Genomic DNA, 16,687 nt, shown 5'->3' with positions numbered 1-16,687 from the left:
ATTCTAAGTAAATAAGCTGAACAGGGAGCTCGTAACTTGAAACACAAAGGGAAAAGAAAATAGTTTCCCATACCCTCCCCCTCCTTTTTTTTAAGAAAAAAAAAGCACATGACAAAACAAAGAGCATAACGGTAGAACAGAAATGATCCTGAAAACTTGAAGTGAAAGGCTCTGACATGGTGGAAGAAAAAGAATCTTTGTCTTTAATCAATGGTCTTATCCTCTCTATGGGTAGAGGTTTCATTGTCAGCTCAAGTAACAGAGGTCAGAGGACAGAAGTATCCAGTGGCATTAAGATTGATTTCTTTACAGCAAAATAGCAGACTCCTTACTCTCTGAAGGTAGCAATGAAAGCCCAGATGCCACGTGGCCTGAGCCCTTTGACAAATGAAAACTGAAGTACCAAAGGGCATGCCTCAGAAGTGTGATATAGGAGACCGAGGCCACCATCAACATTTCCATCCTAAAGGCTCAGTTGCATTGACCAATGTTACCCTTCCATAAACTAATGAGGTCACCTAATTAACTAATACAAAACTCTTTCCTTTGTTGCCTGAGGCTGTTGCCTGATATTTAAAACAGCTTCCAGGATTCCGATTGATTTTTGTCCATATGGGGCACCCCACCAACTTAGGCCATTCATGATTAATCTTATTTAATATGTTTGGGGGTCAGAAAAGAGGGACAGGGATAGGGAGAGAGATTGAGATTGAGAGAGAAAGAATAAGTTAAGAAGCTTTGGCAATGCAACAAATGAAATTAGGAGATGTACCCATCTAAGCTAATGTCCCATTTGGGGGTTTTGTGTGTGACCTTGAGCAGCATTGCCAGGAAGAATCAGTGCACTCACTGTTACTTCTCCCTCTATTTTGAGGCAAAATACAATTTATTTCCCTGGATTTCCAGTTAAAGAAACAAGATTGCATTAGGTTTCTTGGTCACCATATTTTTTTTTATTTTGTCATTGGTGTTTGCTTGTTTATTTGTATCTGTTTTCCTGGCAGCTGTAAATTGAATTTCTGACACCTTAGATGCCTAAGCTCTACTTTTGGTGCCCAGAGGGGACTGATAGAGAGAAGAAAAGGCATTTCTTTTACCTCAGCAGCAACAGATTTTACAGAAGTTTTCTCTAATAGCAGTGACTATATATCATGTTCCCCAGGGAAGGGGGTTGTGGTAAGAAAGAAGAATTGGCATGAATGTTCTGGGACCGAGATCATCAGTTTGGCTGACTTCATGAGAGGATATTTTAGTTCAAGTTCCGTTAGAGTTGAGGGATCATCCTATACTTGAAGTTCTTGACCTTTTTTTTGGTACAGTGGACTACTTTAGCAGGCTGCAGACACCCATTGACCCCTTCTTAGAAAAGTTTTTTAAATACATAAAATAAAATACATAGGATCACAAAGAAGATAAATTATATTGAAAAATAGTCATCAAAATATTCAATTATCAAGTTCACGAGGCCTACGTGAAAAATCCCATGTACTAGAGGGATCTCAAAGATACAGTAATGAATTAGGCCCCTAAATCAAGTCAAATCAACACACATTTATTAAGCACCTATATGTGCCATAGTAGCACATAGCCCCACCTACTATGGGGCAGCTAGGTTGCTCAGCAGATATGGTGCTGGGCCTAGAGCCAGGAAGACTCATCTTTATGAGTTCAAATCTGGCCTCAGACACTTACTAGCTTTGTTATTGTGGGCAAGTCATTTAACCCTGTCTGCCTCTGTTTCCCCATCTGTTAAAGGATCTGGAGAAGGAAATGGCAAACCATTCCAGTATCTTTGCTAAGAAAACCTCAAATGGGGTTGCAAAGTGTTGAACACAATTGTACAACAACAGCAGTTATGTGCCAGGCACCAACATAGGCACTGGAAATAGAAGAGCAAAAAAGAAAAAACCCCTGTTCTCAAGGAGCTTACTCTTAATGCAAGTGGTGGGCAGAGGAAAAAAGTATACTAAAAACTATGTAAAGTATCTACTTTGTAGAAAAACTGAGCCTCTTCTGGTTGTTTGTGTGTTTTCTCTCCTGTTAGAAGATGAGCTCCTTGAGGGTAGACACTATGGGTTTGGGTTTCTTTTTTTTACCTCTTTTGTACCCCTAAAATTAGCATAGTGCCTGGCATATAGTAAGCAGTTAATAAATGCACGTTGACTGACTGATTTTTCTGAGGTCTATCCAAGAGCTTCCCAGAGGTTTCTGGTGTCTCTCCTACTCAAGCGATCCATACAGCCACCTTCTGCCCATATCACTGGATACTGACACTGGCCCTCCCTCTCTAATTCAAGGAAGAGGGAGAAGGAGCAGAACAGAGCTTGCACATGCCTGTCAAGGCTGGTTTGTAATGATCATGTCTGTTCAACTCAATTTTCAAGGACGGGCCGACTCATTTATTGTGTTATGCGTCCACCATGATTTTATTTCCAACCAATAAATCAAAGAATTTTCTCTAATTTTTTTCATCTTATTCATTTAAAAGTTTTCATTGGTTCAGTCTTCTAGAAAGTGCGCCATCTCACAGACAGAGGCCCTCTGAAGTGCAATTCTCCTTCACCACTTTTAGTGCCATTGTAGTTCCCAGCATTTAAAACATGTACAGTGTAATAAAAATTACTGTGTTCTGTTGGTGGTGGCACTTATCTGATAAGAGTGTCATAACATGAATAAAATGTGTGAAAGAACTGAAAAGCTGAGTGACGATTCTGATACTGAAACTGCAAGCCAGATGATGCTCTGCTCTGCAACACCTACCACCACACTTCGAAATACATTGTGCTCTGTTACATTTTCAGTCATGAGTGACAGGATTCATTTAGGGTTGTGGGTAGGAAAGGAATAAGCTGCTGATGTTAAGGAGTTCTGGAGTTTGCTGCGGTCATTCACCATTCCCAAAGGTACAGCAAGTTGTTTCCCCTCAGAGAGTCCTCAATGGATAGTAAGTTAGAAATCATCATGGGAGAAAGAGGTTAGAAAATAATGACAGAAAAGATTGTTATACAATTATACAATAAAGTTATTATACAATCTGTGCAATGTTTTTCCATATTCGTGACATCTCTAATTTCAGGTGGCCCCATGATATGGGTGGATCTGGTATCATTAGTACCATTATATAGGCAAGGCGATTGAGACAGAAGTTAGATGTCTTACCAAAGCAGTTCAAGACCGGTTTTAATGAATAGCACATATTCATAATGATATCTCACTTTTATATAGTGTTTAAGATTTACAAAAATTCTTTCCCTCCCAAACGCCCTATGAGGTAAGTAATATAATTATTATTGTCCCCCACTTTATAGATAAGTAAACCGAGGCTCAGAAAGTTATGTGATAGCTAATAAATGTTAGAGCCCACCATTGACCCAGGTTTCTTGACTCTAATCTCAGATCTCTTTCTACTATTCTAGGCTAGCTCTCTTTTTTGAACAAACTTTTTCTAGATACTGTTGAAGACACAAAGACACCATCTATGCTCAAGCTGCTTACAAGGTAGCTGGCATTGATAAGAAACTGAAACATAGAAAGATAATAATACAATGTAGGATATGACACCTGCCAAATGAGTAGTACAGATGAATGATGGAAGAACATTGTAAAAACAGGATGATTACGGAAGTGATTGTAGGCTGTCACTTGAGCTGATTTTGAAAGTCACAATGTGTGTGTGTGTGTGTGTGTGTGTGTGTGTCTGGAGAGAGAGAGAGAGAGAGAGCAGATTTTAGATCAAGAACACAGTGAGGAAAGCAAAGGTGAAGAACAAAGGGAGAAGGTTGGAATACTTCACAGACTCGGCTAGTTGTAGATTCTTGTACTCTTGGTCTCAAGGCTAAGATCAAGTGTAATATCGAGTGGAAGAATTGTGTATGATAATAATAGGTAATAAGATTGGAAAGGTAAGCTGGGGCCAGATTGGGGAAGAACCTGAATGTTTGAGAAATTTGATTATCGTGAATATAATAGGCAGCCAGTGAAGAGTTTAGAGTGGATCTAATAAGCATTTAATAAATGTTAGATTGGATCAAAATTGTGTTTTGTAGATTAGTCTAGTGGTTATTTTAAAAGGAATTGAAGTCAAGAAGACTACAAGTGAGTAAACTTCATAGAAAAATAAACTCTTAGGATTTCAAAATTTTTATTGAATATGTTTTAAACTATGGTTTCAAAAACATTTTGCCTGTACATCTTCAACTACAAAGTCATGGGAAATATTTACTCCCTCAATTTCAGACCAAAGTGAATTTTATATTTCCTATCTTCTTTAACCAAGAACTATTTTCTGTTCTGGGAAGATGTATTCCTTTATCTTTGCAGTTGCTGATGTTTTACCATATGTTTCCTGAGTCCAGCAAATTCAAACTCTATTATGGTAACTAGGTAGTCTTCTTCAATAGATTATTTAAAGCTGAACCTGAATCCATATCCTAACTTTCACTCTTCTTTCCTGTGTAACTTTGGACAAGTAAAAAGTAAAAAATTACTTTTTTAAAAATTTATTTTATTTTTAATTCATGGAATAAAACGAGTATTTCTCAAAATAACTTATTCATTCAAAGTGGTTCTAAAAACAGTTGCAATTATTGCATACAATATTCTTTCGGTCCTGCTAATTTAACTCTTCATTATTTCATGCGATTCTTTCCATGTTTTTCCAAAGTCATTGAACTCATCATTTCTTGTAGCACAATAGTATCCCATCAAAATCACACAGCAGGACTTCTTCAGTCATTCCTCAATTGCTGGGCATCTCTCCAATTTCCAGTTCTTTGCTATTGCAAAGAGAGCTGCCATAAACATTTTAGAATATATAAGGTTTTTTCCCCTTTTCCCCTAATCACTTTTGGAAATAGACCAAGTAGTGGTATTGCTAAGTAGTGGCATAGGTAGTTGAGCACAGTTTCAGATTGCTTTCCAAAATAGTTGAATCAGTTCACAATTCCACCAACAATTCCCAATTTTTCCACATCCTTTCCAAAATTTGTCACTTTCCCCTTCAGTCATTTAAGCCAATCTAATAAGTATAAAATGATATCTCAAAATTGTTTTTATTTGTATTTCTCTAATCAATAATGATTTAGAGCATTTTTATATGACCATAAATTGTTTGGATTTCTTCACTGGAAAACTGCCTGTTCATGTCCTTTGACTACTTATCAATTGAGGAATGACTCATTCTTACAGATTTGACAAAGTTCTGTATATATGGACAAGTTACTTTTATATACTTAACATATAAAATAAGGGGTTTGGGGCAGACAGCCTCTGAGGTTTCTTAAAGTTTATTCTCTAATCATTCAAAAAGTATTCCCCCACAAGATATATTGTTTATAATCAGTTGACTTAGTCCTCTCAACCAGTCATGAAAAATTAATACTAGACCACACATCTAGAACTCAAAATAAACTCTGGTGTGGAAGATTAACTTTAGCTTCAACCTGGAATGAAACATGAACAGAGGTTTTCCTTTTCCTTGAGTTTTATAGGAATCTTGTTGATGGAAAAACATTATTATAGTAAGAATTAACATTCTCTTATTCCGTTCTCATGAATAAAAGAAGATACCCATTCACTGAAAGCTGCTAAAAATATTCCCTGGACTGCTAGGTAACAGGCTGAGTGAACATGTTCCATAGGAGTGTTGTCAGGTAGCCATGGCTACCTCAAAGAGTTCCTAACAGTGAACTAGAACGCTGACTAGCCCTATAGCAGGGGCATTTAAAATGTGAAGAGCTATGTAAGTCACTTAGACTATATTAAAAGTTTACTCACATTCCAATTTTAAATGCCCATGGTCTATAGGACAGGCTCTTCTAAACAGCCATTCCTTTCTGCAAGGGGCTATATGGCAACCTAGCCCTATGGTTAAGAAATTTAAATCTCTCAAACTCAAAGTTGAAGATCCTTGAAGCCTTTGAGTTCTGGAGTGAGATTCTGATCCTCTCTAAAGTGAGAAGGAAGGTCAAGGGGGAGGGAAGCCATGCAGGTAGGAAAAGGGGCAGGACAATTTGTAGAATGGGATGGGAGGTGACTTGGTTTTAGAGTCACTACTTTGAAAATTCTGTATCTATGCAAATTTTTGCCTGTTGGTAGAGGAGATGATCAATGGCCATGGGGATAGAGGAGGGGTAACAAAAAAGTGAAATTTTATGAGCCAAGAAAACTTTTGCTGCTCTGATAGATTTTGAAAGCAATAACTTAGCTTTCTTTTAGACTGAAGGCAAGATGAAAAAGTTACACATAAATCGATCAAGTACTCATGTCAAGCTCCATTAAAGTCCTGCTCTTAATTCTTCATTCTAGCATGGAGGTGGTCTTGAGTTCTTATATTCTATGTCAAGAGAATACCAGATCAGGCAGGTCCTAATAAACTGGAAAATGTTCTGACTTTAAATTCGAAAATGGCAGGTGTTCTTGTCCAGGGCTTCTTAAATATTTTCCACTTGCAACCCTTTCAATGATTCTCAAACTATGGGTCATGACCCCATATCAGGGAAGTTCATAACCAGAGGATTGACTTCCAGATTGGGGGCACAGCATTTAAGGTTCCAGTAATAGATGAACAAAATTAGTATTTGTGGAAGAAAGTACAACCTTGTCAATGAAATCAAAAGTCCTTGAGGTAGTAAAATGCTTGGCTGAATCCTTGAGGTACAGTCCTCACACAGCAAACCACATTCTCCAAATGATTTTCTTTATAACCACTCTGCATTCTCAACTTCTTATTTGTAAATTAAGGCATATGGACTACATGATCTCTAAGGTTCCTTCTAGCTACAAAGTCTATGATGCTCCAATTATAATTTCATATGTTTTCTAATGGAAAAAAAGCATTGACACACTCTCACCCCAAACAATCAAAATCACCGTAAAGAACCCCAACAATCTCTTTAAGGACTATTGTGTTTGGTGTGCAGCCTACATATACTTAATTCTCCTGTACAACCCCTGCAGGAAAAGTTAATCTTATGGACAATCAATCCACATGGCTATTGTATCTTCATTACAAGCAGAAATATATTAAAATACACCACATTGTTAATTCTTATTTTCTTGGGTGTTCTCTTTGACTTGAATGTTTAAGCAGCCACATAAGCAAAGCTGTTCCTCCAGGTACTCCCTCATTAATTGAAAGAGCCACACAGAAGCACTTAATCTTATAAAATGGAACCAGAGCTAGTGAGCTATATTGCATTGACATTTCAGTGTTATTTTCTCCTTAAAAATTCCCTAACCCTTGCTTTGTCTACTGTTTTACTCTTTAATCACTGCCATAATAAACTGCTGATCTGTTAAATATATTTTTATTTCATATTATCTGTTGCCAGTAGATATTAATCAAAGCAAACTTCTAAACATGTTTGGGAATTTTTCCCTATTTAAGGTTATCCAGGACTAAGTTTAACCTTCTTTACCTCCAGTCAAGAGAAACAGAATGTACCCATGCAAGGCATTCAGATACAGAGAAGAAATCATTACCAATCATTTATGCTACATTCTAACAATCACAAAAGGGAAAGAGTGACAAAGAAGGGTGAATTGATAATGACGATGAGGATGGTGATGATACCTTACATTTCTACACTGTAGTGCTTTCAGTTTTGCAAAGCACTTTACATATATTTTCTCATTTCATCCTCACAGCCATCCCATGAGGTAGGTGCTTCTAATTATTTCCATTTCACAGATGACAAAACTGAGGCTGAAGGGGAGGTTAAGTGTCTTATCCTGTGTCATGTAGCTCACACTAGACCAGGATTCAACTCAAGTCTCCCTGATTCCATGTCTAATCCTCTTTCCACTGTACCAATTTTTCATATCCTCCTTTCGACACCTACAGATAGATATAAATCTTTCTATACTACGTGTGTATGTACTGATGACTTGATATCTAAACATGCCATATAAATTAGGTTGCGCCTATGAGTTTGAGTCCACTAGGTGCACAATCACAAAGTATGAGGCCAAACTTTAATAGTAGAATAAATAGCTGAATGGTTGATTTTTAGGTGAGGAAGAATTGATGAGTTGAGGATGGGAGAGAGTGTATAGAGGAATGAAAACAATGAAGGAATTGAAAGGAGTGATCTAGAAGGCAGAATAAAATGAAACTTTGAATGATAAGATACAAAGGGGGGTCATGTTTTTAGACCCATATATCCACACTGAAGTTTCACTTTGATGTCTCATCCTGTCACAGAAATAATCAAGGATTCTCGAAAGTTCTACCTAGTCTTACCAAACTGAAAAGGCTTTGAGTCTGAGCCTGGAGTCAAACTCTGGATGTGTTTGGGCTTACAATCAGCTAAGCTAAATAAAGAGAGAGATGCATCACCTGGTTAGCTACAGGTTGCTAAAGTGTTTGACCCTAGCACTTCTCAAAAGCAATCTAGGAATTCATAGCAGAAAAAGAAATTCAAGAAAGCATAAATGAAAAAAAATTAATGGGCATAGGAGTGGGAGGAATCCTGATCCAGGTGGATTTACAAGTATATTCTATCAAACATTTAAAGAGCAAATGACTTCTGTCTTAGAAACTATTTGCAAAATTAGTAAAAGGGGCGCATTGTCAAATTCCTTCTATGAGACAGATTTGGTCCTGATACACAAATCAGGGAGAGATGCAATAGACAATGAAAACTAGAGATAACTATCATGAATGAGAATTGATGGGAAATACTAAATAAAAAATTTATGGAATACCTACTCTGTGTGAAGAATTATACACATCCAGATGCTTGAGGAAAGGGATAGCAAAGGAAGAGAAAACACTTCTGTCTTTGAGAAATAGTTGGTACTACTGGGATGGGAGTCAGGTGATTTCATGTTGAATCTGAGTTCTACTGCTATCAGTTGAACTATATACTTGCCTTTTCTGGGACCTCAGTTTCTTGATCTGTAAAATGACAGGACTGGGTCATATCATTTCCAATATTTCTTCCAGCTCTAAAAGACTATGAACTATTTAGATCATGGTCCTTCTTTCAATAGAAATATTCAGTAATAAATATTATTCATTTACATTACTTAATAGAAATATTTAATAATAAATATTGTTCATTTATATTGTTTAATAGAAACATTCAGTAGTAAACATTGTTCATTTATATTGTTTGATAGAAATATTCAATAATAAACATTATTAATTAATACTCATTTAATTGTTATGATGTTGAAAATTATAAATAATCATATGGTACTTAAGTCATAAACCTACATTTCTTCTGTGGTATTTAATGTATTTGATATTTTCTTTGCTGAAATGCCAGCTATTATGCTTATTATGAGGGGAAAAGGAAATAGTCTTCTGTTACTCAATTCTGATGACTTGACATTCACCTTTTTAAGCCCCCTTCTCATTTTCCCACAGACATCTCACTTACTTCTGTAGTTTTAATTATCACCTCTACGTGAACGATTTCTAACTCTCTATCTCTAAATTCAACCTCAGCCCTGAAGTTATATCTCCAGTCACCCAATCTTGAAAACTTCTTTGACTATTTGCCTCCTTCACTTCCTCTCATCCAGTCAATTGCTGAATTTCTGTGTGTATCTACATAGTATGTGGCATTAATATCTCTACTAACTCAGATCTAGCTTCCCCTATTCCCCTTTTTTCAAATCTCATGCTGAATTCCCTAGTTTAGGTCCTTATCAAATTGTCTTCATTATTTTAATGGCCTCCTAACTGATCTTCATGGCTCCAGTACATTCTTCTCGTTGCCACCAGAGTAATCTTACTAGTGAATTATTCTTTTCTAAAACCTTTAGTAATTCTTCGCTGTCTACTGAAAAATAACCAACCTTCCTAACCTGGCATTAAAGGTTGTCCAGCATCTATTCCAAATCTACTTTTCTAACCTCATTTCACATTTCTCCCCATCATCTTATTCTGGACTACTTAACATTTCCATTGAATTTTGTCTTCCCTTCCCACCTTTTATCATACTGTCTCCTAACGATAGCAACGAGATCTGCTCATACGTCTTTCTGTAGAAATCCTTATCTTTCTTCTAGACCCAACACAAACAAAACCTCTCATCCATGAAGACTTCCTTACCCAAGAAGTGACTTCTCTACCCCACCTTGAATCTCTAATGCTATTCTCTGCTGTACAGGAAGGTCCCCATTAGTACAAATAATGAGTCCCCTGAAGTGTTTCCATCATTCAGGTTCACACTACATATTTTCATTGGGCTGGACCAAATGACTATATTTTATGTAATTATAACTTTAAATAGTATGAATTTGAATACATACAACCACTTCAAAGGATTCATTATTCACACTCCTCAGGACCTAGATGTCTACTTATCCATACTTTAACTTGTTTTATGGTTACTTGTACATGCTTCTTACCTCCCACTAGTTATAAACTCCTTGAAGGTAAAGTATTTGTCTTCCATCTTTGCATCAGCTAGCACATGGTCTTGCAGAAAGCATATGCTTAATAAAACTGTTGAATTGAAAGCACACTTCTCATTTCCCCTAAGCAGGGAGGTAAGGACATCTCTTTGGTTAAATAAAGAGGATGTCTCTATCTTAAAAGGGATCAGCTGTTGCTTTTGTATATGGTCAGATCTTGAAATGAAAGGCACAAAGGAGGATTCACAATCTTATTAGTAAACTCTCTTGCTTACCTCTAAACCAGAAGTCTATTCTAAATTATTGTGGGTTGTATTAAAACTCTGGTACTATGACATAAAAATGAAATTATCCTTGGCCTCCTCGTAGTCTCACAAGTGAGATTGTCCTGCTTCTGCACCTACAGCGTTTATGTGGATAAACTGAGAGGTTTAATGTGAGCATCTCATCATAAAACCAAGCATCTCTTCTATCACTCCAGCATATTTACAAAACAAAACTAATTAAATCAAATAAAACTGTCCCTTGCATTCTTTGACTTAACATATATGCATTATTGGAATGTAGTCCTCAGTAATGCAGTCCATAAAGCTTTCCCTACTATATTCTTTCTTCTCCCATAGGCTTCATTCAGGTGAGACTAGGAAAGGATTTCAGTTCTAATAAAGATAAGAATGTCCTTCATGCATGTGCTTTAAGTCGGAGCTTGGGCATTATTGTTGTTTATTAAGAGAAGTGAAGCATGAATTAAGAAATTCAAGGGGTCGATAATGACAGAAAAGAGATTTGGAAGGTTACTCTGTTTTTAAAAGGAAGTGAAGGAAATGGTGTCTTTTTTTCCCCAAGTCAGCACGAAAACTGTTTTTATTAATCTTTTATAAGTCAACCATTGTAAATGTTTGCCACATCACAATATTGTGCTTTGTTTTGTCTCCTCAGGAGATGACCCATTCCTGGCCTCCACCCCTTTCTGCTATTCATACACCTGGTAAATTAGAAGCCAGCAAGTTTTCATTTCCAAATAAGGTGAGACTTTACATAATTCAGAAGTCATATGCTTTGATATCACAGGCTGTTACATTTTTATGCTCTAATCTTTGTTATTTTGGTATAGGTAGAAGTATTATCTATCCTTAAGGAATATCACAGATATACATTTATCCATACCAAAACTGTAAAAGTTGAACTTGAAGCTTTCATAATCATGTGGAACTTGCTGGTACTGTGCAAAACATCATGTGTACTATAATTGTTAGCAAATCTAACAGCATAATTAACAGTTATTCAAATAATTACTAATTACTTATCTCAAATAATGGTTAATAATAGTTACTAATTATATAAGGCTTTAAGGTTTGCAAAGTACTTTACTTTGCAATATCTTATGTCTTATTATAAATAATATAATTTATAAATAAATTTGATCCTCACAAACGTCCCTGCAATATAGGGGCTGTTATTGTCCCCAGTTTTACAGATGAGGAAACTGAGACTGAAAGAGTTTAACTCACTTGCCCAGGGTGACACAGCGAGTAAAGGCCACATTTGAACTCAGGTCTTCCTAACTTCCTAACTGCCACTTCTCTAGTTACTATACTACCAGCTGCCTACCATATGTTTATATGAATATTTCTTACAAAGTCACATTCCTAGGAAAATGGTACTCATTTTTATTTTCTGATTTCTTTGTTTCTATTTTCTACATGAACTTTGCATTAATTTTAGAGTTTTCATTTGTACGTGTGTGCGTGCGTGTATGTGTGTATGAATACACACACATAACTGAAAAAGGCAGTGTTGAACAATAGATAGAAGCCCAGTTTTAGAGTTAGGGAAAGGTGGATTCATGTAACTGGGAGGGGTGCAGGGAGAGATAACAGGTAATAAAACAAAATTTTAAAAGCTAAAAAAATCATTTCTATAAGTATCTCCTTTAAAATAGGAGTATTTGACATAATCCAAACCAAAACTAAAGAAGTCCTGATATCATTGTTGATATATCTATAGATATGAGGTAGCTGATAAATAATAAACAGAGAGATAGGCTTGAGGTTAGGAACATCTGGTCTGAAGAAGGAGAGGGAGAAGGAAAGGGGGAGGGAGACAGACAGAGAGAGACGAGGACAAAGAAACAGAGAGAGACAAGGGGGAGAGGGAGAGAGGGAGGGAAGAAAGGAGAGAGGGAGAGGGAGAGGGAGAGGGAGAGGGAGAGAGAGAGAGAGAGAGAGAGAGAGAGAGAGAGAGAGAGAGAGAGGGAGAGGGAGAGGGAGAGGGAGAAGGAGAGGGAGAGGGAGAGGGAGAGGGAGAGGGAGAGGGAGAGGGACTAGTGCATATCAGTTATTTGTCATCTAATAGTCGTAAAGATTTGTCCAGGAGTACTGAGAAGTTAAGTGACTTAACCAAGGTCACACAACTAGTCACTTGTCAGATTCAAAACTTGAAATCCAGTCTCTCTGATTCCAATGCCAACTCACTTCTTTGGATTATTATAAGACAAGACATACAGAATTAATTGTTTTCTTGCTTTTAACATCTTGCTTGAATTTTTCAGCCTTCTGTATGCTCTAAGTCTGACTTAAGACTTTGATAAGGGCTTTTGTTTGATGGTTTCATCTCTGCCCAAGGATGAAGGAATTGGTTTCTTTGGGTTTCCACCATCCCACTAGCCTCCCCTCACTAGTACCTTTAAAAACAGTGGAGGGAGTGACTTAGTGGATAGAGTACAGAGTCTGGAATCAGGAGGACCTGAGTTCATATCCAGCCTCAAACACTTAGTAATTGTATGACCCTGAGCAAGTCACTTAACCCCAATTGCCTCCAAAAAGAGAGAGAGAGGGAAAAAAAAACCTGAGGTATTTTTGTGGCTTTCAAAAAGATTTACATTTTATTGAAAGAAAGGTACAGAAAAAAATTCACAAAATGTAATTTTAAAGTTTTTGTGAATGAACTAGAACCATTAATAATTTGATTTACATCTTATATCATTATTTCTCATTATTGTAACTATGAACACAGATACTCTGATCAGTGATCAAAACCTAATATAACCCAGAAAAATTAAAGAGAAAAAGGTAAAGAATTTATCATTGTTATAATAATATCTTTTTATGCAACAGAACTAGCTATGTCCATATTATGGCTAATGGAGCTTTCAGAGCCAAATAAAATGAATCATGCAGTTCAAATATTAATTGAATTGTATCAATGGAGTATTTGATCCCACTGTATTGTTGACACTACTCTTTTTTAATGAGGTTTTTTTTTTTTCAGGTTAGATTGATTGATTGGTATTCACTTAGAGAATCTAAAACTGTCTTCCTCCCTTGGCCTTTCACCCCTGCTTTCCCAAAGAACTGGCTAGAATGTTGGCAGATGGACAAAGTGTCCAGTCAACAGAGAAATCCCTAGAGTGTAGTGAATCAGGGTGAACATTTAGATCCCTGAACTCTTAAAGAGCAAGGGTTGATACAGGAAATGAGCATAATAGTTGTGGGAGGCTAGAGGGGGGTGTTACAGTTGGAATCTAGGATTGGGGCTAGCTGGCTAGCAACAACCTTACATACACACACACACACACATACACACACACATACACACACGTATGTGTGTTATATAGTGAACTTTTCTGTTACCACCATATCACTGCCTAGGCAGTATAATAATAGTAGTTAGCATTTATGTGCCATTTTAGACTTTGCAAAGCATTTTACTTGTGTTATCTCATTCCATCTTTAACCTTAATCAACAATCCTGTGAGCTAGATGCTATTATCCCTGTTAAAAAGGTAAGGAAAATGAAGTTAACTGACTTGGCCAGGGTCACACAGCTGGTATGAGTCTGCAGCAGGATGTGAACTCGTGTTCCTGAATCTAAGTTCAATACTCTGTATATTGTCCCTGTCTCCTGTAAGGCACATGTATGCTATATGTATGATACACATATATACTACATATGCTATATACTGTTCCCATCTCATGTAAGGCCTAAAATTCTGGAGCTATCTCATACCAAAAGACAAATCAAAACCAGTTGGCCTGTTTGACCTTTTCCACTAGGGACCAACTAAGAGTCTTCTGTAATATAGGCTGAGATCTTTTGGGATCAAATAACATGGGCCCAGGACCACAGAAAAAAAATCAAAACAGAATCAATAAAAGACAATAATTAAAAGGTAGATAGGTAGCTAGATAGATAGATGGATGGGTGGATGGCTAGATGGATAGATAGATAGATAGATACATACATACATACATACATACATACATATGTAGATAGATAGATAGATAGATAGATAGATAGATAGATAGATAGATAGATAGATAGATAGATAGACAGACAGACAGACAGACAGACAGAATTAGTGAAGTCATTCTTTACTGGTCAGTGGAAGCATAGCACTGGGATACCAGAACTGGGATAGGAAGAGCTCTCTGAAGCCAAAGCAAGGGTCAGAAGTATTGAAAATAATCAGGTAGAAGGAAAGACCCAAAGTTGTTAAGAGAGCTCCAAAATTCAGTGAGCTGAGATTCCCTGTGAGCTTTTAAAACTGCACTCTGTGAAATTAACCCCATCCCCTATGGTAAACACAAGTTCACCTTGCACAGCCTCTGGAATGAGAGGCAGCTGTGTTAGGGACAAAAGCAGGAATAGCTACTCATTGGTATAATAAGTTGTTTCATAACATAAGATTTTTTTAAAAATCTCATTTGGGTCTCAAGAAATATTAGTTGGATATGGTTGAATACCAGGCTGTAACTGGGACATGTGAAGGGCATCACCTATTATCTATAGGTCCCTAAATATTTATTAAGTTCTTGCTATGAGCCAGGAACTGTACTAAGTGCTGAGGATACAGAAAAAGTAAAAGACCATCGCTGCCCTCATAGAAGCTCATAGTCTAATGGGAAAATAATATGCAAAAATCTATGTGCAAACAACCTAAATGGAGAATGAGCTACAAATGTCAGATGACGAGGTCCTGAACCAGAGTGGTTGCACTGTCAGAGACAAGAAGGGGATGTATATGAGAGATGTTACAAAGGTATATCAATAGAACTTGGTAACAGATTGGATCTGGTAGATGAGAAAGAGTGTGAAGAGTAAAAAACAACAGTCAGGTTGTTGAGTCTTGGTGACTTGGAGATTAGTGTTGCCCTCAATAATAACAGGGAAATTTGGAAGGAAGAAGGGAAAAGATAATAAGTTCAGTTGGAGACATGTTGAGTTTAAGATGGCCAATAGACAGTTTGAGATGTGAGAATGAAAATCTGTAGAGAGTTTACGGCTGAGTAAGTAAATATGAGAATTTTCAGCATAGAGGCAGATGATAATTGAATCCACGGGAGCTAATTTGAGATCACTAAGTGAAGTAGTGTAGAAAGAAAAGAGAAGGGGTCCTAGCCAGAGCCCTGTGGAAACCTACATTTAGAGAATATGGCACAGATGAAGAGCAAAGGAGATTGAGAATGGTCAATCAGATAATTTGGAAGACAACAAATGTAATGAAAACCTAGAGAAAAAATATTATCAATATCAATAAGAAAAGAGTGATTCACAATAGAGGTCAAGAAGGATGAGTGTTGAAAAAAGGCCATTAGATTTGGACATTAAGAGAGTCCTGGTAACTTTGGAGAGAGCAGTTTCCACTGAAAGATGAAATTGGAAGCCAGATAGTAGAGAGTTAAGAAGAGTGAGAGAAAAGAAAGTGGGGATGCCTACTATAAAAAGTCTTCTCAAGGTATTTAATCACAAAAGGAATGAGAGATATGGGGCAAATACCTTGTGGGGATAGATAGATTTACTGAGGCTGTTTGGAGTAGGGAGACATGTTTGTATGCAGTGAGAAAGCAGCCAGTAGACAAGAAGAAATTGGAGATAAGTGAGAGATTTGCTGGAGAAGACACAATAGAATGGGATCACTTGTATATTTAGTGGAATTTGCCTTGGCAAGGGAAAGGGCAACCTCATCATGTGGCATAGGAATGAAGGCAGAGATAGTGACAGAAAGCATCTCTCAGTGTCCCCCAAACCTCCACCTCATTACTTAGCTTTTTAATGTGCTCTATACTATATCTGGCATCCTACTGTACAAAATTCCTGCACGTAGTGCTGGTATAGAACAAGAGGGCTTTCATTTTAAATGAGGAAATCAGATTTCAATGAGGCATCTTCCAGACTGCTGAGGGGATTTCAATTGTTTCTCCCTGCCCCTCTCTCCTCTTGCTCGGAGAGAAAAATTAATTTAAAAATTAAAACTAAATGTGTTTTTTATCAAAGTGTAGTAACACTTCACATTTTCTCTAAGGCTCCTCCCATCCAA

The 16,687-nt window shown here is 37.0% G+C and overlaps 1 protein-coding gene across 5 annotated transcripts in view; it reads left to right on the top strand.

Moving 5' to 3' along the window:
- Positions 1-16,687, top strand: part of AFF3 (ALF transcription elongation factor 3) — a 651,407-nt gene that overhangs the window by 399,713 nt on the left and 235,007 nt on the right. For all 5 annotated transcript variants that reach the window (XM_072616809.1, XM_072616808.1, XM_072616807.1 and 2 more), the window contains one exon: positions 11,308-11,394. In XM_072616809.1, the coding sequence (XP_072472910.1) occupies positions 11,308-11,394 (87 nt within the window). The remainder of the gene's footprint in view (positions 1-11,307; positions 11,395-16,687) is intronic.

The sequence above is a fragment of the Notamacropus eugenii genome, chromosome 5 (assembly GCF_028372415.1).
Source record: "Notamacropus eugenii isolate mMacEug1 chromosome 5, mMacEug1.pri_v2, whole genome shotgun sequence".
Taxonomy (NCBI): Eukaryota; Metazoa; Chordata; class Mammalia; order Diprotodontia; family Macropodidae; genus Notamacropus; species Notamacropus eugenii.
The sequence above is the reverse complement of the archived record's forward strand: the minus strand, read 5'-3'. Positions and strand labels throughout refer to the sequence as shown.